The sequence below is a fragment of the Xiphophorus couchianus genome, chromosome 23, assembly GCF_001444195.1.
Source record: "Xiphophorus couchianus chromosome 23, X_couchianus-1.0, whole genome shotgun sequence".
NCBI lineage: Eukaryota > Metazoa > Chordata > Actinopteri > Cyprinodontiformes > Poeciliidae > Xiphophorus > Xiphophorus couchianus.
Window position 1 is genome coordinate 20,740,472 of NC_040250.1, and position 25,142 is coordinate 20,765,613.

The window sequence follows — 25,142 nt, forward strand, 5'->3', positions numbered from 1 at the left end:
CTAAAAGGTTTAGTTGGGAAGCAGCATGAGGGGGAAAGGCGTTCCTGTCAGATGAGAGCAGGACTGAAATTTTTGGTCCAGATGTGTTCTTTTTCCCTTTCCACTTTTCAACAATGTAACATGTTGTGGTAAAATAGGGCATGAAATCCTTATAAAACACCTTGAAGCTACTGGTTGTAATGCTGAAACTTTATGGGGCGGGAATACTTTTGCGAAACACTGTATGTGTGCCTATCTATTTATGTTTGCAAAGCTTTTTTTTTTCTCTGTGCATATCTGTTTTGGTGACCAGGTCACAGCACCGTCACACCACCCGGGTTTATCTGCTGCATCTGCTTTGCATGTTAAAAATAAACAAAGACAGGAGAATAGAAACAACATGACTCTCCTCCACAGTTTTACATGCAGTGGTTTCCCCTGTGCCTCTGGTGGATTTAAAAAGTTTGCACAATCGTATTTGCATGACTGTAAAATATCAATGCTGGGGTTTCACAAGTGGTTTTGCACATGATGGGAACGGAGAATTTTGATCTATATGTTCTCAAATTACACAAATCTGCTGCTGCGTTGTAAATAAACTTTACTGTGTGATCGAATTCTATCACCTTGTTTCCCAGTCAATCATTTTATTCCCGTAAACTGGAGTGTAAGTGTAAACTGTGGCCTTCTGTTGCCATGTGTGCATGTTTATCCTCAGCCGTGTTTTATATGTGTGTTCTCGTAGTGGACGGAGGCTGGAGCGAGTGGAGCAAGTGGTCAGCATGCGGGGCAGATTGTTCGATGTGGAGGAGCAGGGAGTGCTCCCAGCCCTCGCCCGGCACCGGGGGCAAGGACTGCCAGGGGCTCGACCTCCAGTCTATGAACTGTACCAACGAGCAGTGCCCACAGAGTGAGTGCAGAAACCACCCACACACTGCAAAACTATCGCTCTCACTGTTCGACTCTGCTGCAACAATGCAAGATGTGACGTTTGAGATTTATTCTTAGCCATTGGCAACGGGATCAAGTGATCTCAGGGGCAAGTATGGATTTTAAAATAAATTCAGGAATAATTGAATTTTATAGCTAAAGTTAGGAAGAGTCAGTGGGTTATACAGAACACAAGGAGACAAGTGAACAGAATAAGGAGGAGGGATCCTGTGAAACATGGGAAAGTTTGGATAAATGTTTGTGTTTTCATGTTAATCCCAGTGCGCTTGTCTTTCTTAATATCCTTGATTGTTCATGTTCTTCTTTCTTCCTTTTTCATTTTTCTTTTCTTACCATGCAGTTTTTATCCTTCCTTTCTGTTTTTCAGTCCTTACTTCCCCTATCTTCATCTTCCTTGTTCTTAATTATTTCCCTTCCTGTCATCCTTCCCTCTTTCCTCCTTTCATTCTTTCCTTCTTTTTTTCGCTTTTTCCTTCCTTTATTCCTTTATTCCTTTGCTCTTTCCTTCCTTCCCTCCTTTTATCTTTCCCTCCCTCCTTTCTTCCTTTCCTTCCTTACTATCCTTTAAATTGTTTATTTTTCCTTCTTTTGTTTTTATTTTCTATCTTCTTTCCTGCCTTGCTTTCTTTTTCCGCCTGGTGCTTTTGTTATATTAATGATCTGACCTCGATAAAAGCAGTATGTTCATAGTGAACTTTTGTATCTGTATGTGAAAATTGTCCAAAGTGGGCTTTTGCACGAAAAGTTTGGAATTTAGACGTGAAAAATTTGTAGCTAGCAACCCTGATGGAGGCTAACACAAAGAATAAGAAAACATTTTTCCTTATTTATGAAGCTTTTTTACTGTAGAACAAGGAGTAACCCTCTTCCTGTCACTATGTAAATTAAACATTTAACCCTTTCTTTTGACATTGGAATCAAGTGATAAATGATGAGTTCATCTTGCTAAGGCGTCAGTAAGAAAAAGCTGCTTTTCCCTTGAGGTACATTTTCACACACAAGGTTCATCTGTGGCCCACCGTTAGCTCATCCCCACCTGGGTGACCTTTTCAGATGATCATTTCTAATTAACACTGGAGTGACACTTGCTGCTAGCATAATGCACTGTATTACCTCGTGGATCCGCTCTCTGTTGCTCCCTGACCTATTAATAGAGGTGAGAATTGAAGCATCTCTCCACTGATTAAAACACAACCTGCCAGATAAATGACCACGAGCCAAATGGGCTGTGAAAACGCACATGGCTGGCTCGTACGAGTTTGGCAGGACACTTCTCGGGGTGAGAAAGCATCCATGTTGGACTCAGCTAGCTTAAAAGCCAGCACGCCTTAACTTTTATGTATTTATTTTACACCCCTGTGAATTATAAGGCACGTTTATTCTGTAAGGATTAAAAACCAGAGAGTGCAAAGGGCCAGAGTCAGTAGTCGCCTAGAAAGAGGCTCCACGGGGTCCAACTCTGACCAGATGGACATGAAGAGAGAGCTCCATCATTCCCTACAGATATCAAAGACTGAAACATATTGCAGCCTTCCGTCCGGAGACAATGAGGGCGGCATCTCGAATAGAAACGGCTATAAATAGTGTACTCTTTGGCTGATCCTCATGGTAAACACCGCGAGTCTTAATGGGGATTCATCTGACATGAGCCGATGAATTAATAAACTGAAATCTGGTATCGGGCACTGATTGATGTGATCAGATGGACTGAAGGAGGATATCTGCTGAGATCTACAGTATGCGAGATGCTGCATAATGTATAGCGCGCTGCGGGCATGTGCTTGCTTTTGTCGAGCAGCGGGCGAGTGTTGGCAGGGTGCAGTGATCCCAGGCAGCTCAGTCGGCCAATCATCAAAGGTCAGCAGCTCCTCCTCAGAGAGGCAGGAAACATACACAAAGATGCCCGTCATTGTTCCTGTCTTTCTCTCACAGTCGCACACAGAGTCGTAGAGTATTTATCCTGACAGTGTGGAGCAGAGCGCTGGCCCCTGAAGAATGCCCCATCCCAATCTGTTCCTAGCAGATGCGAATCCATAGACAATTGCTGTGTGAAGTATTAAAATAAGCACAGAGGCGAGATGGTTTTGGCTCGTCAGCAACTTGCCAACTTCAACCATATCTCCAGGCCATTAGCGATGATGGAGAACTTGCCCCTGAAACAAAAGGCAGCCTTTCTCTTCCGATGTAAATTCAAAATAGCAAGTAAATCAGTGTCACAATGTAACAAAAGCTCTCCTCTGTCTGAGGTTCTGATCTCCGTTGTCATGTTAAAAGTGACACTTTAGAAGAGGATATTGGTTTGAGCAATGCACATGAAAACTAACCCTTGGTCCTGGATTTGAGTTACAGCTGGAAAACAAACAGATTTGAGCCGTGCAGGATCATTTTCATAAAGAAAACAAGTCAATCCCAAAATGTAGCTTATGCAAAATCAGCGCATGGAAACGATGAATGTGCTGGCGTGGAGCCACAGCCTAAATGGCAGACAGGTGTTGGAGGGCACACAAAGGGTAGAGAGGAAAAACAATGGTTCCCTTCTTTCCCGACTCAGGAAATTAGAACAAAATACAACAATTATTTCACTTAACATGTGTGATAAGGATAATGGACTTAATTTTGAGCATCATCCAATTTCGGTGTGTCAGAATAAAATGGTGGAAAGTATTAGTTTATCTTTAGCTTGCTTTTGTATTAGAGGCTAATTTGGCAGCAAACTGGCTGCCATTTTTTTTCTTTATGAGTTTGTTTGCCAGAGCAGGGTCACGGTGCTGTGTGAAAAATAGCTGAGCATTTATTTTGGACTATATTTCACCAGGACCCCGCAGAGGGATGGGACGACTGTATTGTGGAGATAGTAATGGTCACGTTCACTTTGAGAGTTTTAGTAGCCATATTTCCCTGACCTTAAGAAGTCGGGGGTAATTCATCTTCAGGCAAGCGACTAGGATTGGCCATGGGATGAAATATATTCGCTCGTCTCCTGATAAATGCCCCGGGGAGGAAGCACAGGAGGCTCTAAAGCTCTTATTTATCAATGCAGCTGAGAGAAAGGAGCAGGTAGAGACAGGTTTCCTATGCAGTCTGGGAAAGTTTGGAATTCAAGTGTTTTCAAGGTTCATCAAAATAGATCGAAAAAAGAAAAATAGAGGGAGGTAGTTGAGGTATTTTTCATCAAGTCATTCATCCATCCATCCATCTATCTATCCATCCATCCATTGTTATCTGTTTTTTGCAAGTTTCACATTAAACTTCTGTAATTATGTCCTTTCAAAATTAGTAGGAACCCTGAGGAGAACCAGGAACATTATTCCGTCTGTCAATACAGTACGAATCCAAACATTTCCAGGACCCAGATACACAGCTTCAGAGGAGATGAGTTATGCCGGTCCATCTCAAGGCAGAAACTGATCCTTAACCAGCGAGCCCTGGAGCAAGTCTGACGAACTGAAGTGAAAGCTCACAGAGCAAAACAGACATTGCCCTGCGGTCATTTCTGCAAGAAAAAAAAAAATGCTCATCACATCTACAGATTATCCACAGGCAGGTGTCAATCATGATGAGAGGTCACAAACAAAGAGAATCAAAAGTTGTGCAATTAAGTCAAGTAGAAGTGGAGGATGCAGTGACGGATGACAAAGAGGGGAAGGCGGAGGATGTGTAAATTGGTATGGAGTGCATGGAAAGAGAGGGCACTTTGGAGAGGGACTAAAGTAGAACCCATCCAATTATAAAAGCTGATTAGCTGTGTCAATTAAAAGTGTGATGGATGTCCTTTCAATTATTGGCCGGCATCATGAGAATCAATGAGTGCAGACCAGGAGGAGCTGCAGTGAGCACTGGGATCGTTTGGCTGTGACACCTGGTGGGTCAGATAAAACTTCACTCAGTGATGCTCTGATAAGCCACCAGAGATTACAGTCTGGGCAGAGGATGAGAGAGGTGGACAGAGAAGAAAAAAGGGAGGAGGGGGTAGTCTGATTGACTGACTTTATTGTTTGGATGCAACAGCGGTGTGGCTGAAGAGAAAAAGGAAGTGCAGAGATACCAGATCTCTTTGGCTCCACCAGGTGTCTTTGGTGTGTCCTCAGAAAGTAAACTAATCTAAATCAGTAGAGAACAGGTGGCTGCTCTCCTATCTGATGGATGTTGTTTTGTCTTTTGTGAGACCAAGTATCCCTCAACAGCCTGGAAAACTACCTGTCCAAATATCACGGCGTCATCTGACCTTTGACTCGCCGAAAACAATTGGATTTGAGAAATTTAATGAGAGGTGCAGCACGTCTCCCCTTTCTGCTTCTGGAGCTCATTGTGAAGAGCGGAGGGTTCAGCCAGGCTGCTCAGAGTTAAGCACCTCTGTGCTAGCCTGAGGAAACTTATGGAAAAACACAGGGAGTCGAATCAGAGAGAGAGAGGAGCACATAGGTAAATGGACTATATGAGAAGCGCAGAGAGGATGGGAGTGCGTCCCAGAAGATTCTTCAAGCCAGAAGTGTGTTCTGCGGATATCTGCTAGAACAAAAAAAAAAAGACAATCTTGTGTTTATCTTTAGCCAGTCATTCACGATTGATTACTTGTCAAGAGATCTCTGGCTGAACGAGGAGCTGCCATAGAGGTTAGCTGCTTATAATCCCTCTACTTAAAGTATCAGATTGCACTGAGATAATCACCCATGAAATAGATTCTGGCATTTCATTTTTAAATTTTTAGGGAAGCTTTGTCCAAGGAAACTGAGAATTAGAAGCACGAGCAGAAGAGACGGACTAAGAAATACACAAAATGAATAAATATGAGACTCCTTTTTTTTTATTTGACTGCTATTTTAATTTTCTATCACATGCCTCAGATTCACTAACACCGTTTCAAAATGTCAAACGGTTGTTTGTAAAGGTTAATGCAGCTCTTTGTTGTTGCTCGTTGCTTCAAAATCATCACGAATGCCTGAAAATTTTAATGACAAAATGATGAATTGGGTCCTAATCCGGTTTATTTCTGGATTTGTTATTGATAAAAATGCTAATTTCCTACAATCTGTCAGTCAAAGGCACATTACTCAGCCCTCCCATTTGCCTTTTAATTGTAATTTTCCTTCTACTACATTTGTTCCTGTCTCCTCTCTTCCACCCTGTCCTCCTCCTTTTGTTGTCAACTCAGCACACGCGCAGCCTGCAGCACTTTAACCTTTTCTGTTGTTCCCCATCCCTCAATGCTGCACCGCTCGTTGTGTCCCCTCCTTGGCTGTGTTCGCTTGACAGCACTACGCCCCAGTGGCTTCTGGGCACAATGGTGCTCCACAAAGGCCTTGGGAGAATCCTCTGCCACCAAATTCCAGCAGCACAGGGAGACAGCTGTAGCAAATCCCATTCTCCTGCGAAAACAAACACACTCAACTGCACACACACATAGTTTAAAAAATATATCTAAAAAATCTGGCCTGAACATTTTGGGAAGAGGATGCTCTTATGCTGTCAGTAGCAGTCAATAAAGACCATATAGCTTGGATTTTTTTTTCCCCTTAACATTTGACATGCAAGTGTTACAAAAAGTAAAAGAGAGAAAAGACGAGCAACATGCTGGCTTAAGACATCCAGTCACATAGAGAAAGTCAATGCACTTACTTTTAGTTTTACACTTTAGCAAGTCATACTAATATAAACTAAGTAGGTATTCTTAGAGAATATTAGCAGGAGCTAATTTTTGTGTTTCAGATAGGAGTTTTTCCTGGAGCAATTAGATGTGTGTTAGCGTAATGTCAACAGGGAAAGACATCAACAATTATCATGAGGAACTCATAATTCATAAATAAGAATTGGGGTCATATGTAGGCAAGTATGAACTATCATTAGGGTATTTGTTCAAGTTGGTACGAGTTTGAAGAAAGAAATTAAAGTATTGAAAAATATTTGTTTTTCCAGATGTGGTTATTTGAGATGTTAAGATTAGCCAAGCCATATCAGTACAGAAACTAGCACATGCCAGATATGAAAGAGTGACTCAGACACCTTTTATTTTCTCCAAACTGAATCGCATGTTGCCTGTGTATCCAGATGGGATAGTTGTTTGGCACAAACCAGAGTTGCACAACCCCAGTGGTTGTATTTCCAAATATGAGTGCATCTAAAAAAAAATTATATTGTGAAAAAGTGCAAAAGTGCAAAAGTCATCTCAAAAGGTGGAAGTCATACATTACGTGGAATCATCACACGTGACATTTCATAACCATAATGTCATGTTTTGATTGTTGATTCTATGTTGCATTGTGTTTCTGTGTTTGATATGATGTAAAGCAGTTTGAAATGCCTTGCTGCTTAAATGTGCTATACAAATAAATTTGATTGATTGATTGATTGATTGATGGAGCATTTATCGGTTACCATGCAACAAACTCCCAAGATGTTGCTTCTTTTAGCATATTAAATAAAAATAAATCATAGTTTTACATGCTGAAACAAGCTAAAGGACTCGGATAAGATGCTGTGCTTAGACAAAGCCAGATTTCAAACGTTTTCATTTAAAGCATTTGGCTTGTCTTCCACCTTCATGACATAGGAATCTTTGCAATGAGCCGGCAGCACATCTGTTTACCTCTGCAGTTTGGGAGTCAGATGTGAAGCCATCTGTCACAAAGACATTAGGGGCTTGGCTTTAACTGAGCCATACAACAGGACGATAATCCAAAGTACAGCAGGGAATCTTCAAATGATTTGAACATCAAAGAGACACATTGTTACTGTAGGTCATAATTAATATGCTTTAATAGGACCTTAAGAGAGTTGTAGGAATATTTACAGATTTCACTTAATAGGGAAACAATAAGGAGCCACAGTACTTTGACAATAAGGAGTACAGAAAAATGGTTTCTCTAGGTTTTTATAGCTTAGTACTTACTTTTTCATGCCGTGGTATTTATGGTGTACAAAATTCAAGTAGAAGACTCAGTAACACAAACTCTCAGGCAATCCAGACTTCATAAATCTTGGGTTATCTAATATCAGATTAAAGTTTTCTAGATTAAGAAACCACCACGCAAGATAAAGCACCACCGCACTAAATGTTACTCTGACCTCACGTAGCTAAAGAAGTCCTCAAGAAAACTTTTTCCATTGAATAAAAATAACAAACGCCTCACACAGCTGGAGTGTCTTGATTAATAATTTCTCTGCTTGCAGCCGTGAGCGGGGCCGAGGACGTGGCGCTGTACGTGGGCATGGTGGCCGTGGCCCTCTGTCTGACCCTGCTGCTCATCGTGGTCGTCCTGGTCTACCGGCGCAAGAAGGAGGGCCTGGACGCGGACGTGGCGGACTCCTCCATACTCACCACTGGCTTCCAGCCTATGGGCATTAAGCCCAGCAAGCCAGGTGTGTGGGCACCACGGCCACGAAGGCCTCCCCACAGCAGTAGGACACTGTTTTTTGTTTTACCCTCGTCTGTCCATCTTCCCACTGTGACCATGAAGCATCCGTCCACATGTAGCTCTGAACCTGTTGGATCTGTGGTCGTGGAGGTGGTGTGAGTGCACTTACAGTGGGTCTGTGGTCCAAGGAAGAGTTGGGGTGTGTTGGCGTGTCTGTGTGTGTGCGGTTCATGAGCTATTTATTTGCCTGCCTGGCACATAATGTTTCGCCACCACCTCATTGTCAGGAAATGTACCCACTCTGTTTACTGCCTGTGTGGAGCCTCTGAGGTTTAACGGCGAGTAATAGAAATACAACTGTCTGAGGCAGATGGAGTCGGGGAACTGGGTTGCAGTGGCTGTGATTCACCGTGAAAATAAAAAGCCTTTATGCATTCTGGATGCTAAGCTGCATCTCAGTTCTGTTTGGGATTGATTGTGTGGCTGCTAAAAAGACAGGCAGTGATAGAGAAGGAGAGGGTGGGGGGTGGAAATTGAGTGGCTTTGGGTGGAATTTGTGTTTATGTGTGGTAGAGCATGTGTATGTGTGTGTGTGTGTGTATTAATGCTCTGTTTTCTGAACCATGTGTCTCTTTCAGTGTTTGTTTCAGTTTTCTGTGTGTGATGCAAACAGCTTTAGAGTGTGAGGTCTGTCTGTGTGATGCTGAATCCCTCCACTCCCCCTCCCACCGCCACTCATTGAGATTCACATATCTCCCTTTTTCCTTTCCTCTCTCTGTTTTCATTATTCGAACAGAGAACTCCCATTTGCTCACCATCCAGCCTGATCTGACCACCACCACCACCAGTTACCAGGGCACCCTGCGCTCTCGCCACGATACCGCTGGGAAGTTTTCCATGACCAACGGGCCTCTGCTGGACCCGCTTCCCAACGGATCGCACACTCTCCACAATGGGAAGCTAAACTCAGACACCACAGAGTTTGTGAGCAGGCTGTCCACTCAGACCTACTTTAAAACTCTCCCCCGTGATGTGGCCAACACCTCCTACGGGACTTTCAACTTCCTGGGTGGGAGATTAACAATCCCCAATACAGGTGGGTTCTTCATTCATGTTGTGTTACCTTTAATTTGTCTTCTCTGTTGTACAGGTGATTTAATACAATGTCCTACCTGTCATGACGACGCCTTTTGGAACCATAGTCTGACATATAAGTGTTTTGGGAGGAACAGTTAATGGTTTGAAGGGCATCCGTTGACCATTTTTACTTTTTGTGACAGTCTGTCATAAACTAAAGGCTATAAACACATTAAGACATCAATGTGAAGCGCATTGCTATTACATGACATGACATCTCAATGCTCCCTGCCGCAACCAGCCACAATTAAAGCTGATGAAGATGATTACTTAGATCGAGATTTTAATAGGTCCATATTTAAAAAGAAAAAAAAATGTAACACTTTTAATATGTCCAGATCAAGGCTTTATAATCCTAATGAACAAAACGGTAAATGTAAGTGTAGTTTTCAGATTACTTTATAATCAGCTGTTAGGAAAGCCTCTTTGTCTTTTACAGCATCTAATAAATGTAGAAGCTGACCGTTCTCTCTGAGTCGTTTTATTCTGGATGCTTTGGCTTTTAATGTGTAGAGTCATTTGCCCTTTATCGCTATTGAACTTTTTGATATTCTGTCATAAGCTGCAAACTTCAAAGTGTTTTATTGGGATTTTATCTGGTAAAAAATAAAAAAAGAGAAAAAACAGGATTCTATGGGATTGACTAACACACAGTATTGTGTAATTGTGAATTTGAAATATACAACAGTTCTCAAAAAGTGTGCCATGTCAAGTATGCTGTCCCCTTTAATTAAAGGCCACTAAATAAAACCAAGTGTAACCAACTGCATTCAAAAGACACCTGAATAGAAATAATGCGCTTGTGTGCAGCTCTCTAGTAAACAAATACCATCATACGAATGCAAAAAAAATTAAAAAATGTAACTGTGTAAAGTGGAGACATGTTCTAATATAAAATAATATTTAAATATCTCATGGAGCACTGCTCTGTCCATCATGTTAAAAAGAAAACAGTGTGGTAAAACTGAAAGTCTACAGATCTGAAGACATTCCCTTCCACCTAAACTTACAGGCTCAGCATCAAGAACAATCCTGAGCTCTAGAGATCTGCAGCTTAGATCGTAGCCCCACTCTGGCCTTTTATATGAGGGGCAAGAAAAAATAATGTTGAACCAAAGCCATAAGAAGTCCTGTTTAAATTTAGATTTTTAAAACAATGTATAGAAGACAGAGTAAATGTTTGGCAGCTATGCTAGGTGTGGTGGAAAACTAACACTGGACATCATCCCTACATGGTGGGGGCAGCATCATGCTCTAAGGATGCTCTTCTTCAGCTGGTCAGAGTTGATTGAAAAACAATACAGTTAGTTGCAAATCTGTTAGGGAGTCACCTTCCAGCAGGACAACGATCCTACACTAACAGCTACAAAATGAAAATGTTTAGATCAAAACACATTCTCAGTCACAGTCAAGACCTAAATTCAGCTGAGGTCCATGGCAAGACTTCAAAAATGGATGATTGCCATCCAATCTGATGGAAGAGATTTGAACTTGCAACTGCAGCAAAATGTGACAGAGCAAAGTTTTGACTCATTGCAAATTTCTACTTACCAGATTGTATTTTTTTAAAAGAAATTTAAAGCTATGCAGCCTTTTTATTCCAATCCATAATACTGTGCTATTATTTAAAATGAAAATAAAACACTTTGAAGTTGGTTGTAATGCGACAAAACATGAAATAATTTAAGAGGGAAGAATGCTTTATACGGCATGTGCTTATTTGGTCTGATAAAAGCTGATGTCATCTGCACATCATCATTCAGATAAGTAAATAAGTATTGTTTTTATTACTTTATTTTAATCTCAGAAAAGAAAGAAACTACACTGTATAAACAACATGCACCGCAGATCAACATTTTAGTCCAAGGAGTTACATTTTTAGGCTTCAGGTCCATGTTGTAAATCTGTTCAGGGTGTTCATTCAACAGTTTCACCATTATGCAAAATTGGACAGTACAGACGGCAATGTTTTATTCACTCACTGTCTCTTCATGTCTGGCAAGATCTAAGTAATCTCCTCTAATGCTGCTAAACTTTAAGCAAACAATACATAAATCATCCAAATAATTCAACATCTGCTGCTACAGTTTATGAAGAACTGCTCTGAGAGAAAGGCCATTCTGTCGCTTTATTACACCTGCTTTAATGTGTCCGACTGGATGTTAACAAGGAGAGTTTATTAGGAACAGCTGAATCCTATAAACACCTCAATGTCTTATTCAGCCTTAAACTTCTTTTGTATGGGCTCCCTAATAGGTTTGTACCAGGATAACACACATGCAAATGTGTTTGAGGACTTAATGCAAGGCAGAAACAAGCAGTCGTTACTTTTACAGGGACAAGATGAGGCCCCAAAAGTGCATTAAAATCCTTTTTTTAGCTAGTGATTAAGGTGGTTTGTGTGCTACATTTTCCCCTAAATACCCAACCCATTTGGACCTGAGGCACCTGCTAAACTGTAACTGGTGGAGAAATGTATTACATCATGTTATAATAGGTTAAAAATACTCTCCAGGGCTGTAAAAAGCGCATTGAGTAAAACAAATCGCACATTTTCCTTTGTGTGTTTGGGCCAATGATGACAAAGAGGCAAAAGAATTGAGCTGATCAGCCATGACTGGTTTTTTCTCAGACCCATAATGGTTTTTTTCTTTTAAGGATTTCACCACAGATTGTGAAGCTTTAAGAGTTTCAGTCATACAAGTTTAAGTCAGAGTTTGACTCTGCTGACCAAACAAACCATGTTAGATACTGCTAAGAAATGTTTAGCTGAACTAAACAGGGATGATAAAAATACTCAAAACATAAGCTGCTATCAATGTATTTAAAGTCCGCTTTGGATTTTTCTGATTGGTTTAATACATATCTGCACACAATGTTCTTACATATAGCTCAAATATTTGGTTGCAACTGTACACTGTAAAAAAAAATATATATATATATATATCATCTCTAATTTACGACAAGATACCAGCAGGTGTGGTAAAATTCTGACAACCACAGCTGCCGGTATTTTATTGTAAATTTTATGGATTTTGTTTTTTACAGTGTACAAAGTATAAGTAAACATTTATGAAAGATAAATTTGATTTCAAAAAAATAAAAAAAGGGAACATTCTGATCTGACCCTTTTATATGTTGTCACCAGAGACTTTTTCACATGGAAGCTTTATATTGGTTTGTTGCATTTTTTTTTATTAAATAACAACATACAAAAAAACAATATAGCAAAAACAACAAAAAACCTGAATGTGTGTGTGTGATAAACTAAGGTGATTATGATTGATATTTTTGAAAAGTCTGCATGGAAGCTTTAAAAATTTAAGTGAGAAAGCAAGAATTTTGCCTCTAGCAGAATCTAGAGTGAATAATTTGGTCCAATGCCTTGTCAGTAACCTACATCTCAACAGCACAGCATGAATAGTTAAAAGCAAATGCTCTGAGATGAAATCAATTTATGGCAAAAACATTGTACTTGACAAGAGTCCTGGAGTAAAACGTCGAACAAATTATTCCAATCAAGCTTCTGACTAATGCCGGAACAGGTTGAAATTGTAGCCCATGTCCACAAATGTCATCCATGTTCTAAGTGGCTGGATGGAGAAATAAAGACAGTTAAAGTGATGCAATTTCTGACAACAACAAAAACTCCACCATGATTATTCTGCTGGGGTTTTTTTTCTCCTTACAGCAGCAGAGTACAGAGCTTATATAATTATACTGGAAGACAGTTTTTCCACTTGGCTCTTTGTAGACTGTCCAGATTAGCTGATGCCAGCATGACAATATCTTCTAGAAGAAAAGGTTGTTTTTTTTCCTGTTTTTCTTCACCACTGCTCTCTCCCTGGGTGTGTGTGTGTATGTGTGTGTTTTGCCTGTCTCTTACAGATATTTTATGCATGGATTAACTCAAAGCCATGTTGACTATACCACGCATTGGCACCTATCTTCTCATAGGGACACAAGAAGGAAAGAAATCTTACACTCGCATGCATTCACTCAAAGGAGTTATTCTGTCATTCATCACAGCTTCAGAGCGAGCGTGCTCTTTACAGATTCAGGCGCGGACGCCAACATTCAGGCACCTTCGCCTGATTCAATCCGACGCAGCCTCATGACAAACAGACCCGGTTTAAAACTGAGAGATTGTTAAAATAGTGTCACATTCACTGTTTGGCCCACATTTTAAATGCCATTCAGAGTGGGTAATTTTAGCAGAAGAATCACAACATGAATGCCGCAGCACTCAAACTGCTTCAATATCTCTCTGTATTCTCCGACGTGCATTTTCTAACACTCTCCTGGGGAAGTGCAATTTTCCTGAAGTAGTCTGTTCCATGGTCTCAATTATCTACTTTGTGGCAGACGGAGGACATTTAAACCGTGCTGCAGCACGCGCTTTTGTCTCTGCTAATTGTTGACATCGGGGACGTGTGCCGCCACGGCTGCCGGCGCACAGATTCTGCATCCGCTGCACCTGAAGGAGGCTGCCTCTGACCTTCAGAATAGATTTGGATTTTTGTTTAGTTTTGTTGTTTTTTTTTTTTGTCATGCGTGCAGTTTGTCGAGTGGGCTGGCTCCCTTTGTGAGATGACAAAAGCACTGTTCAGTCAGAACAAATGAGCCTGTCCCCCACTCGCTCACACTCCCCCTGCTCCCCCACCCACCCCACTTCTCTCCCTTTTGTTGTTATTTGCATTAGGAATCAGCCTGCTCATTCCTCCTGAGGCCATCCCCAGAGGAAAGATCTATGAGATTTATCTCACTGTTCAGCGGAAGGAAGATTTAAGGTGGGTCTCTTTAGCGCTGTCTAACTGGCAGTCTTCCCTGAATGCCACTAGGCTGTTTGTTTTGATGCTCTACTGTTCCATTAGGAACGGCTTAAGAGGCTCTGCCAGTGCTGTGGAGGAGGGATGTAAATAAATAACATAGCCTTTTACAAGGATGTGCGCTGTTTAAGTTAAATGAATTGTTTGGAAAGCAATGTCTATCTGGCTTGCCGCACTCATCCTCTGGAAGCAGAGCCGTTGCAGCCTGCCGAGATGGTGCTATAATGTTTCACAGTCCTCACACGTTGACCCGGCTCGTCTCTGAGTCCGGCAGGCTTTAATTATCCCGTGTTACAGCTGCTGGATAATTTGCAGAGGTGACAGTATCATATCCTGCCTCAAAGAGAGCTGTAAATTCTCTCTAATATCGAAATAATTGCAACCACTTCATCTTAATGCATCCACCTCTTTCCCACTGCTGCCGTAGGTTACCGCTGGCCGGCTGCCAGACCCTCCTGAGCCCCATTGTGAGCTGCGGCCCTCCGGGGGTGGTCCTGAGCCGGCCAGTTATCCTCAGCATGGACCACTGCTTTGATGCGTGCCTCGATAACTGGGCCGTCCGCCTCAAGAAGCAGAACTACGAGGGCGCTTGGGAGGTGAGAGTCTACTGCAGCTCCAGCACAAATCCTTTTGTAGGAAGACAAAGCCGCTAGTCAGTGCAACTGTGAAGTATTACTGAACTTATTGATTGTTTCTGTGTGAAAAGTACAAACTTTTCCTGCTCGTGACTTGAAATGCTCAGTGCAACACACCCAGCTGCCTAACGTACTCCTCACTACTCCTCCACAGGGTTTAAATTAAAGGGCCTCGAAAAAGTATATATATTTGTACATCCTACATGTTTTTTTCACATTTTGTCGTCTTTATTCCAAATCTCAAAATGTATGTTACTGGATTTTATCTGACTGAATACTAAAAAGTACTGTGCAATTCTGAAGTGAAAAGAAAATCCTACATGATTATCGAGGTATTTACAAATGAAAATCTGAAAAGTTTCTATTTAGCCTCTGATAATGATTCATGGAACAACTTTTTGCTGCAGGTAAAGCTTCGTGTGTTTTGGAGTAAATCTGTTTAATCTGCACATCTACACTGAGATTTTTGGCTGATCTTTCCAAAATTGTTTAAGCTCCCTCAGTTTGCATAGGGGGCCAAACGCTGACTTTGGTAATTTACCACATGATGATGCTGTGACCTGAACCACAGCTTGTAGCTTGAGTTGTTCGTTTTGGTCTTGTTAGCTGGTGAAACTCTGCCACATCCTGCCAGGTTTTCTTCCAGGATTGCTCTCTGCATTTCGCTTCCTCCCGTTTCCCCCCTGTTCTCTGAGCAGCTTCCCTGTCCCACAGCATGATACAGCCACCCCATGTTTCACAGTGGGAACTGGGTGCTCAGGAGGGTCATTTTGTTCCACACATGCATGTTTAATTTTGTCGCATTTAATCACAGCTCCAACTTCCACATGTTCACCACGCTCTCTACGTGGCTCGTGGCAAACAGAACACATTGATTTCTTTTTCTTACCACTCTTCCATATAGACCAGATTTGTCTAGTGCAAGACTAACATTTATCGTGTCGACAGATTCCCCTATGTGAGCTGAGGAATGGATCCCTACAGCTCCTCCAGGTTACCAATTTGGGCTGCTTATCTGATTATTTGTGTCCTTGTCCGGCCTGTCAGTGTAGGTGAATTGTCATGTCTTAGTAGGTTTACAGCTGTGCCAGGCTCTTTCCATTTTCAGATGATGGATTGAATAGAGCTGTGTGTTACATTGTTTTATAACCTAACCCTGCTTTAAACTTTCTCCCTGACCTGTCTGCTGTGTTTCTTGGTCTTTATGATGCTGTTTGCTCACTAATGTTCTCTAGCAAACCTCTGAGGTCTTCACAGAGCAGCTGGATTTACACTGAGATTGATGACACAGATATGAATCCCAATAAAGGGAGTTGAAAACAAATGCATGCACCTTGCGCAATGTACTCAAAAATAGATTAATCAGAATAATGCTCATTTTTGCTACCGCTTTGTGTCAGGCTACCACATAAACTCCCAAAAAAGCATAAAAGTTTGTAGTTCTAAAGCGACATAAGAAAGGTGAAGGAAGTGGGGATACTTGCTGTATGCTGTCCGTCGGCTGCTTCACTCCACCTAAAGGTTTGCTTGGCAACATGATTGTGAAAATAGAAATTCTGTAAGCAAATTACTCATCCTCAAAGTGCTCTTCTGAGTGCTCCTTGACCGTTGTCGACTCCTGCTTCCAATTTGCAGAGTTTTCTCCCTGTTTTTCTACCCGTGAAATTTGAACGTTGCCCATGAATCTAGCCGAAAAGAGCCCTCGGTGTGCACACAGCCTCACACAAAACAAACGGCGGTTCGAGGCAGTATACCCATCTCAGCAACCCAGAGAGATTTTAAAGGGTGCTGGTGGGCTTTGGAGTGTTACTAGGTCTTCTTTCATGTTCGATATTGTGCATAAATTATTCAGCCTCTCCCCGCCCTCCGTGTGGCAGCGGTGGGGTGTCTGTGGGATGGATTGGCCTGTCTGAGGCTGAGGTTAGACCAGCACTTTTAATCATCAGACGGGCCAAATATAGCCCGACTGCGTTGGCCACTACGGTAAAGAAGCGCCAGGTGGACGAGAGAATGAGAGTGGAAGGAGGCACAGGAGTGTGACAGAAACTGAGAGCAGAAGGAAAGAGGAAACAGATGGATGCAAATGAGCAGGTAATGCAGATCTATTGGAAAGAAATCACAAAAATGTAGCGCAATAGGAGAGATGTGGAAAACACAAAGCATACAGATGGAGAAATTAACCTTTCCGCTGCAAAACCGAGCTTCTGTTTCACCGAGGAAATATTAAGATGATAAAGAAATAAGACTCCATTGTGGTTGCATAGAAAATGAATCGTGTCGATACTAATTCTATTGATGTAGATGGTGTCTGTGTGAATCGATCCTAGAGGGGCTCGCTGCGCATTTGGCAGGCACAATTCTCTCTTTAGCGTGGTGGGCTAATGGGAAGAGTCAGTCAACAGGCATGATGTGATTTTAGAGAAAATGTTGTCACCTTGGGCCCAGTTCGTCTCCATCAAATTAGCCGAGAGAGCATTGGAATTATCTCATAAAAGCTGTGCAGTGCTGTAGCTGAAATGGGACGTTTTCACAGGTCTCCCATCCTCTCCAGGATTCAGAACTTCACCTTTGTGACAAAGCCAGCAAATTCAAGGCGTCGCCTTGTCACCATGCTGTTGTTTCCCCAATGCGGTGCATTTAAGATGCCTAGTTTTGAATGTCAGCTATCAGAAATCAGCAATGTTTGTTTTACAGATAAATTAGCAAGCTGTTTTTTATCTTTCTTATTGACTCTCCAAACAAATGGAAGAAAATTCCCAAACTCCCAATAATCACCGTACCTCTGCGACCTTTTCCTCCTCCAGAACCATCTGTTCTCGCCAGGAATCCGTTTGGGTCTTCTTTCATGTCAATGGAAGATCTCGTTCATGCATTATTGACTAAACTAATGGTATTCTATAAGACGTGTGAGGAGAATGTGGCTTCATGTCGGCGTGTTGTTAACGGCTTTGTGGTGAGAAGGAAATCTGAAGCAAGAACAAAGTATTTGCTTTTTCCTCTGATCCGAACTGTTGCCTAGAACTTTATGTAACATTACCCCGAAGACCTTCTGCTTTGATGTCACACCGCAGGAACAATGTAGTTTGGATCCTTTCTGTGGCGCCACTTTGCTAACGAGCCCTTTGCAAACACACTCCTACGCATACATCAGGCAACACATTACCCTTCCCTCCTACATAAATTGGGTGCTTGACCTTCCATCCACATCTTGTTTTCTTGTCTCCTCTCCTCCAGGACGTCCTGCTGATGGGGGAGGAGCTGGTGTCCGAGCCTTATTACTGCCAGCTTGAGGCCGAGACGTGCCGCCTGTTCACAGAGCAGCTGGGCACCTTCGCCCTGGTGGGAGAGTCGCTGCACATGGGCGCAGCCAAGCGCCTGCGGCTCGTCCTCTTCTCCGACGCATACTGCTCCACGCTGGAGTACAACATCAGGGTGTACTGCATGGACGACACGCAAGACGTCTTCAAGGTAAGCTGCCGCTCGATCGCCTTCAGCGAGTGTTTACTCATTTGTTTAATTTGAGCACATCCTGCAATAAGATTCGTCTGATGCTGTGCGCTCTAAAAAACCGAGCGCAAAGTGAAATTTAAAAACCACCTTCAGGTGCGTTTATTTTAAAGAAATTATTTGGACTACCAACAATCGTGCCTCTGGTGACTTGGCTAAAAACCAATTATTATTTTTTTCCCCAACTGAATAAATGTACTAAAACAAAACTTTGATTTATTCAGCCACTTCCAGTGTGAGAATTTATTTACTTCTTAAACAGTTTTTTGCCAGGATTGGCGACAGATTTATATGATCCGAGATCAAATTAGAAATGCTGTTCATGTGGTGTGATTATTGGTGTTGATTTATGTTTTGTTTGGATGTTTGTTTTTTTGGTTCCTCTCAAGTATGTCCTCAACTCTGCCCATTTGCTGAGAGCCAATAAGTTTTCCAACACTTTATGCACTGACATATTTTACTTCCCATTTTCCCTCTCCACATGGACAGAGTATAATCAAGCGCTAATGCCTTGCTCCCTCCCTGGAGGACTGCCTCTGAGTAGCCTGTTAAGATTTCATTTGCATGGTTAATTAGTAAATTAAAAGGAGAGTCTGTCCCAATCTTTTCCCACCAACCCCCAGTGCTCCCTTTAGTCTCTCTCCACACCTCTCAAAAGCTGTTCCTCTCCTCCGCTGTCACCACCCACAGCCACAAGTGGCTCTTCCACTAGAATCCACTTCGGCTGCTCTGTAATGGCTGACCCTGCTCATGTAAAGGTGCAACACCATCACGATGCCTGCAGGACATAAACAGTGGAAGTCACTCAGAGTTCACGTTGAAATTAGCCCACAAGTCAGGAAGATGACGATAAGGTGAGAGCTGCAAATGCCTCTGGTGATGTACAGCAGCGAAAGTGTTCATGCTCAATTTGTCACCTTACAAACACAAACTTGAATGTATTTTAATGGGATTTTATCAAAGTTAACACAAACTAATGAATTATTGTGATTCGTTTTTATTTGTTTAGTTTTTTTACCAAACAGAAAGGTGAAAAGTTTTATATTCAGCCACTCTGGCTTAATACTTTGTAGAACTGACTTTGCAGACATTACAGCTTCAAGGCCTTTGCGGTTTGTGTCTACAGGCTCCGTACGTCTGGGCTCGAAGACGCTAGCCTGTTCTTTGATAAGCAGTCAGGCTCAATAGGGGTGCACAATGTTAGAAGTTCTTGCGATGATAATAATGATGGCAAATATTGCAAAGGCAATACCAAGTGCAATGTATGCCTATTTTCTCCTGTTTCTAATCTGTTCTTTTCATACTCGGTGACTTTTAGTATTTTAGGAAGTGTTTTTGTCGGATTTGAGCATCTGCTGCCATGACAATCACTTGGTTAGATGTTACAGTAGCATGTAAGATGCAAGTTCATAGCACCTGAAAGATACTAAATCAGTTTGATTGGATGGAGAGCATCTGTGAACAACAGGTTTTCCAACAGATTCTCTATTTTTCCATTCACATTTTAACATGGGAAGGTGCTTCGTTCTGAAGAATCCCACTGCAATGGAGGCTGTATGTTCAGGGTCCTGACCAATAGTGAACTTTGTGTTTCATTTGAGGGCATCAGAGTGAAGGGGACTGAACACAAATTGATGCATGTGATATAATTTTCACATGTGACTCTTAAAATTGATAAAATAATTATATGGAGAGTCCAATTCGGGATACTTTTATCGACTTGGAGCTCTTTGTGGACAAGCTCTAGGTTATATCACATGGCTACTGACCCCATATACCCCAAGGTCCGGTGACCAGGGCCTGCTGATGGTTCCCCTTACTGAGCTGTAAACAAATGAAGACAAGATGTTCTGTTGAGTGGCCCCTCAGAGTCTGATTTCCTTTTAAAAGCCAGTTGAAAACATATTTTTTAAATGATTCATTTGTCTTGTTTTTTTATACGATTTTGGTTCTTGTGAAATTCTATGATTTTATTTATTAAAAGGTGCTAATTAAATAAAGTTTTACTTACTTACTAATCTGTAAAAACTTTTGAAAACCACCTATCTCTTAAACGTCACCATTCTGTACTATTTTGTGTTGCTTTACCACTAAAAAATTCCAATAAAATACACCAGAAAGAGCGTAGTTGCAATGTAACAAAATGTGAAAAAGTGCATCCTTGCAAGGCATCATATCTCACTTTCTTTACTTGTTTTCACATAGCTTTTAAATTAATTTAAAGCCTTTCCAGTTCTTCTAACGCAATGTGTGAGAAATTTGGCACATTTAAGGAAAAAAACAAAACTATTTCTTTGATGGATGTCAAGCTATACGCTCGCTGGCAGTCAGATCATCAGTTAACCTGGTGGCAGTTTGGTCAAGCATTACTGCTGCAGTGACCTTGTGTGTTCAGCACTGGATGCAGTAAGGCTTTCAGAGGCCAAAAAAACCCTCTTTCTCGCCGCCCTTTCCTCTAGTTAGCTCTCGTTCTGCCTCTCTCAGCCAGGAAAAGACATCTGAGCTTGTTGACTTCAGCACTCGCGCTCGCCATATTCTGCGTCTCCCCCGACGCCCTTGAGTGCATTAGCTGCCCGTCTCTCACACAACCTGGTTCTGTGGTAAGCCACGGCGTCTCCGGGGCTTTGTAGTTTTTAGTGAGTGATTTAAAACGCGGCCCTCACTGTTTAGTAATCTCGACTCCACGCTGCTCTTGGTGCTATTACAAAGGGAGCAGCTCATTTGGCAAGTACATTCACCACTTTGAGTGGAGATTAAACTTCCCTGGAGAGGTCGGGCCTAATCACTAATCACTATCTTTAAAATGCACCTTTTATGATTAGTCCCTCACTCGGGCTGCCATTAGAGTTAAGTGTAGCATGCCACAGTAGGTGGCACAGTGGAGTAGCTGTGGATGTACTCGTCTGTAGTATACCTTCACTAAATGGGAATGTTCTGACAACACTACAGCACCTTGTTTTTCAGGCAGGTTTCCAAGAATTAAGCAAGCTGTACTTCTATTCTTCTAAAGGGAGTTCAGTGGGGAGGGAAAAAAAGCTGTTCTGAAGCAAGAAAACTGCAGACTAAAAAGAAGGCTGAGCTGTTCCCTCTATCGCTGGCTGTCAGTCTGCTCTGACAAGCCTCCATCAGGGAGGATGACAGACACACAGACACAGACACACACACAGACACATGCATCCCACACTTAAGCCTGCCTCACTCTTATCTCACTATTACAGCAGATTAGAACCAATGGTACTGTCTTTGATCCTAAGTGTACGGGAGCTCTGGGGAAATGGTGACATTTCCGTCTGATGCTTGCCATATGTTAGCAGGGCTCTGCGGGGACCAATTAAGTTAATATTTAATGTGTGTCCCACACTTGATGGGCCCAGCCAAGGCTGGCACAGCAGCAGAGGCGACATGACCGCCGTTTGGTTGCGCCCTCACTGTGCACTCGGGTTGTTCCCAGCTAGACCGGTGGGAGAGCTTCACTGATGTTTTGCCATGTCGCGGCTGTCAGAAAGCACCTGCGGTGAACCGAGCCTTCAGCCCGGCACACAGACAGCTATCAGCAACGTCTAATTAACTGGAAAGGTGCAAACAAAGGTGTCTCTTCAGGAAGGGAAAATTTACCTGAGATGCTCTGAATTTCACACGCAGATTTGTGTACAAAGGATAGGAAAACTGAGGATGTTTTTCACAGAACAGCAGAGCGATAACAAAATTATCTTTGGGTTTGTCGATACCTAGGCGTTATTCCCGTACGCCCACATGTCTGCGTTTCGGGAGTCAAGTGTTGTGCTTTAGAACAAAAAACCCAAACACGAACAGTGGTTTAGAAGCCACCCACATTCTGTTGAATTTGTTTTTCAGAGGTTGAAGCACGAATCAGATTTTTTTGTAAGGAGGGGAAATGTGTTTGGACTTTTGAGGGATCATTGTGAGCTTTTAATTCAACAATTTTTATTTTTTTTTATTTCTTCACGCTTTACTTTAGCAAACTGTCTGCTGTTATATGAACCGCTAAGATATTTTCTGTCTTTACATTGCATAGATGTTCCGTTTTAGTTCACACATTTTAGTTTTTCCAGAACTTTTATTACAAAATTTCTATAAATCTCATACTCCCACCTGGTTTAGCTACAATGAGTTTGCTAATTAGCCCATGCTTTATTTATTGCTTTGTTTTGTTTTGGATTTTTTTAAACATAATTAGTAGTCCCTTTTAGCATCTTACAGGGAACATATATTGGAGTTTTTACATTAATTCTACAGTGCCATGTTCAAAATTATCTGCAAAAGGACCAGAATCTGACATATTCTGTTAAAAATTATGAAAAGGAACTTTCATATGGATTTTTATGCAAAAATAATAATAATAATATAATCATGACTTCAAATTCCTATTCACGCATCACAATATGTTCCTAGTTGAATGTTTTCATATTTAAGGTTGTGTTTTTTTGCTTCTTGAGATCCTTTAAGTCATGGTCAAACAGTAATGGTAAAATGAAAGAACATCCCTGTGGTCAATTTTTAATTGCACCCCCATAAAATTTGATACATATAAACATTTTAAAATCCTAGAGTTTAAAGGGAATTTTATTTGTTTTCATTTGTTTTACACTTGTATAATGTACATAAATGACATAAATGTGCACGCTGAGCTTTGGTAATGGTGATTAAAACATTAATACATATGAAAAGACAAGCCTAAAGTGGGAAAAAAGTATTTTAATCCTAGTTTTTATTCACATATTGAACGAATAGCTCAGAATTTGTGAAGTGAGGTTCTGTTAGAAGTTATTATCTTCCCTGCAGCTAATATACGACTGTGGTTTTTAGACTTATAGGGTGTTTCTTTTTTTTTTAAGTGGGATTCTGTGCAGGAGTTACCACTTGTCAGTGTCTTATCTGTTGTAGACAGGAGTCTAAACATCCTCACTTTGCAGAAAGAGACTAAAGTTCTCAATAGAGTTGATCTAGCAGAAAGTCCTGATGGAGACGGCTCCACAGCAGATTATAACAACTTTATCTTGAATGTTACTTTATTTACTTGAACGCTGCTTTATGAACCTGACACCACATTATTTTTGCATGTGCAGAAAGCCCAGCCAGAGTTAGTATCCAAAGCAAATGTAATTCAGTGAAACAAAATGAACTTTATAGCGGCTCAAGCGGATGTCCTTTATTCACTTTATGGATTGAACATGTTCTGTTATGCAACACCTGTCTCACATGGAAGATAATTAGTGACACCCTGTGGATCCACACAGTTTGCCAACCTAATAACCACAGACTTTTTGTCAGTAAGTGTCTTATGCAAATGTGGCAGCACTGCAGAAATGTATCAAATAGCTTGTGCATGGCTCAGTGGCTCTAGGATGGCAGAAATCTGCTTTTGAACTAAGTCTCCTCTGGCTAGTGTCTTAAAGAAATCAAGATTGAGATGGCATGGATTAATAAAATAATTATTTTTTCTGATAGTCTGTCAGTGAAGGACAGGATCTGTGTGTTTATGGTCTTGGCTCCCCTCTTAAGCTAAGCCTGAACTGCAAAGGGCTGCTGCTGACTCATTCCTCATTATTGTTACTGTCCATTTTCTCCACCTTTGAATTAAATATTCGAAATCAGCCAAGCTGCAGTTTCATATCTTGTTACCGATTCCCTGATTTTAGCTGTTTATGTAAACTAAGACCACTACCACTGCAGGTGGTAGTGTGTGATCGCGCACAATTCAACTTCAAGAAAAATCCCAAATTTTTCATTTTTAAATTCTTTAATTATGTTTATATAATGCTTCAATGCACAATGAAGCGCTACAAAAGTGTAACCTGCAGAAACTCTTAACATTTAACTCTGTATCGTCCCCACATATCTAAAATGTTTGACCTTAAAAATGTGTCATTATTATCCATGCAGTGATTGTAAAATGTATATAAATTGGGTGTTTATTTGCGTGTCACACTGGTTAGATAATTGCCCGCAGATTCTTACGTGCGCTGTTTGACCTCTGGAGATTATTGTGATTGTCATTTTCACAGGCTTGTAAACTGTTTATGTGCTCCCACTATGACTTTCTATGCTACCTCTAGAGGAGCAGAGTACATCAAATGAGGAGACATTTGCTTTCATGTGTCAGAGATGGAAAGGAAGCATGTGCAGAGTGTAATACAAACAGGTTTTTTTGATCCATCCATCAGAAAGGTAACAGCTATTCTAGCAAAAAAAATATATATATATATATACATATAGATAAGACAGAGCGATAGAGAGATGAGACAGAAGAGCACATGCGAGTAATTGGTGGCATTAAGTTAAACAAGGCAGTCAGCTTTATTACCGAGCCAAGCTGAGAAATTGTTCCTACATTATATTTCTGTGCTCCCGTGTTGCCGTTCTCTTTCATCCTCCTCTGTGATTTATCAGGCAGAAATGTGCATCTTTTCCCAAGCAAATACAGTCCCCATTTATTTCTGAGCAGACAAGTCCCTTCTATTTGTAGTTATTAATCAGAGTTGACTGTAGCGGGCACGGCCACTGGAGCTCAGACTGATAGACTCTCAGTCAGAGAGGAAAAGCCTGTCACATCCTGCTGACAAATACACAGATTTATGGAGCCCACATAGCCAGCCTACTCTCTATAAACAAATACATTTGCCTGAAAAGAGCTGCTCTGGAAATGGATAGGCCCTGCACAGGCACATTTTTAGACATGAGGGCACAGTGTTGCTATTAGTAGAGGGTTGGGTGTGAGTTTATAAGAGTAT

The 25,142-nt window shown here is 41.4% G+C and overlaps 1 protein-coding gene across 4 annotated transcripts in view; it reads left to right on the top strand.

The window, feature by feature from the left end:
• Window positions 1–25,142, top strand: part of unc5a (unc-5 netrin receptor A) — a 176,443-nt gene that overhangs the window by 137,759 nt on the left and 13,542 nt on the right. For 2 of the 4 annotated variants that reach the window (XM_028009727.1, XM_028009729.1), the window contains 6 exons: window positions 725–889; window positions 8,098–8,325; window positions 9,079–9,378; window positions 14,122–14,209; window positions 14,676–14,844; window positions 18,118–18,351. In XM_028009727.1, coding sequence (XP_027865528.1) covers window positions 725–889; window positions 8,098–8,325; window positions 9,079–9,378; window positions 14,122–14,209; window positions 14,676–14,844; window positions 18,118–18,351 — 1,184 coding nt within the window. The remainder of the gene's footprint in view (window positions 1–724; window positions 890–8,097; window positions 8,326–9,078; window positions 9,379–14,121; window positions 14,210–14,675; window positions 14,845–18,117; window positions 18,352–25,142) is intronic. The other 2 variants (XM_028009728.1, XM_028009731.1) reach the window with 1 other exon arrangement.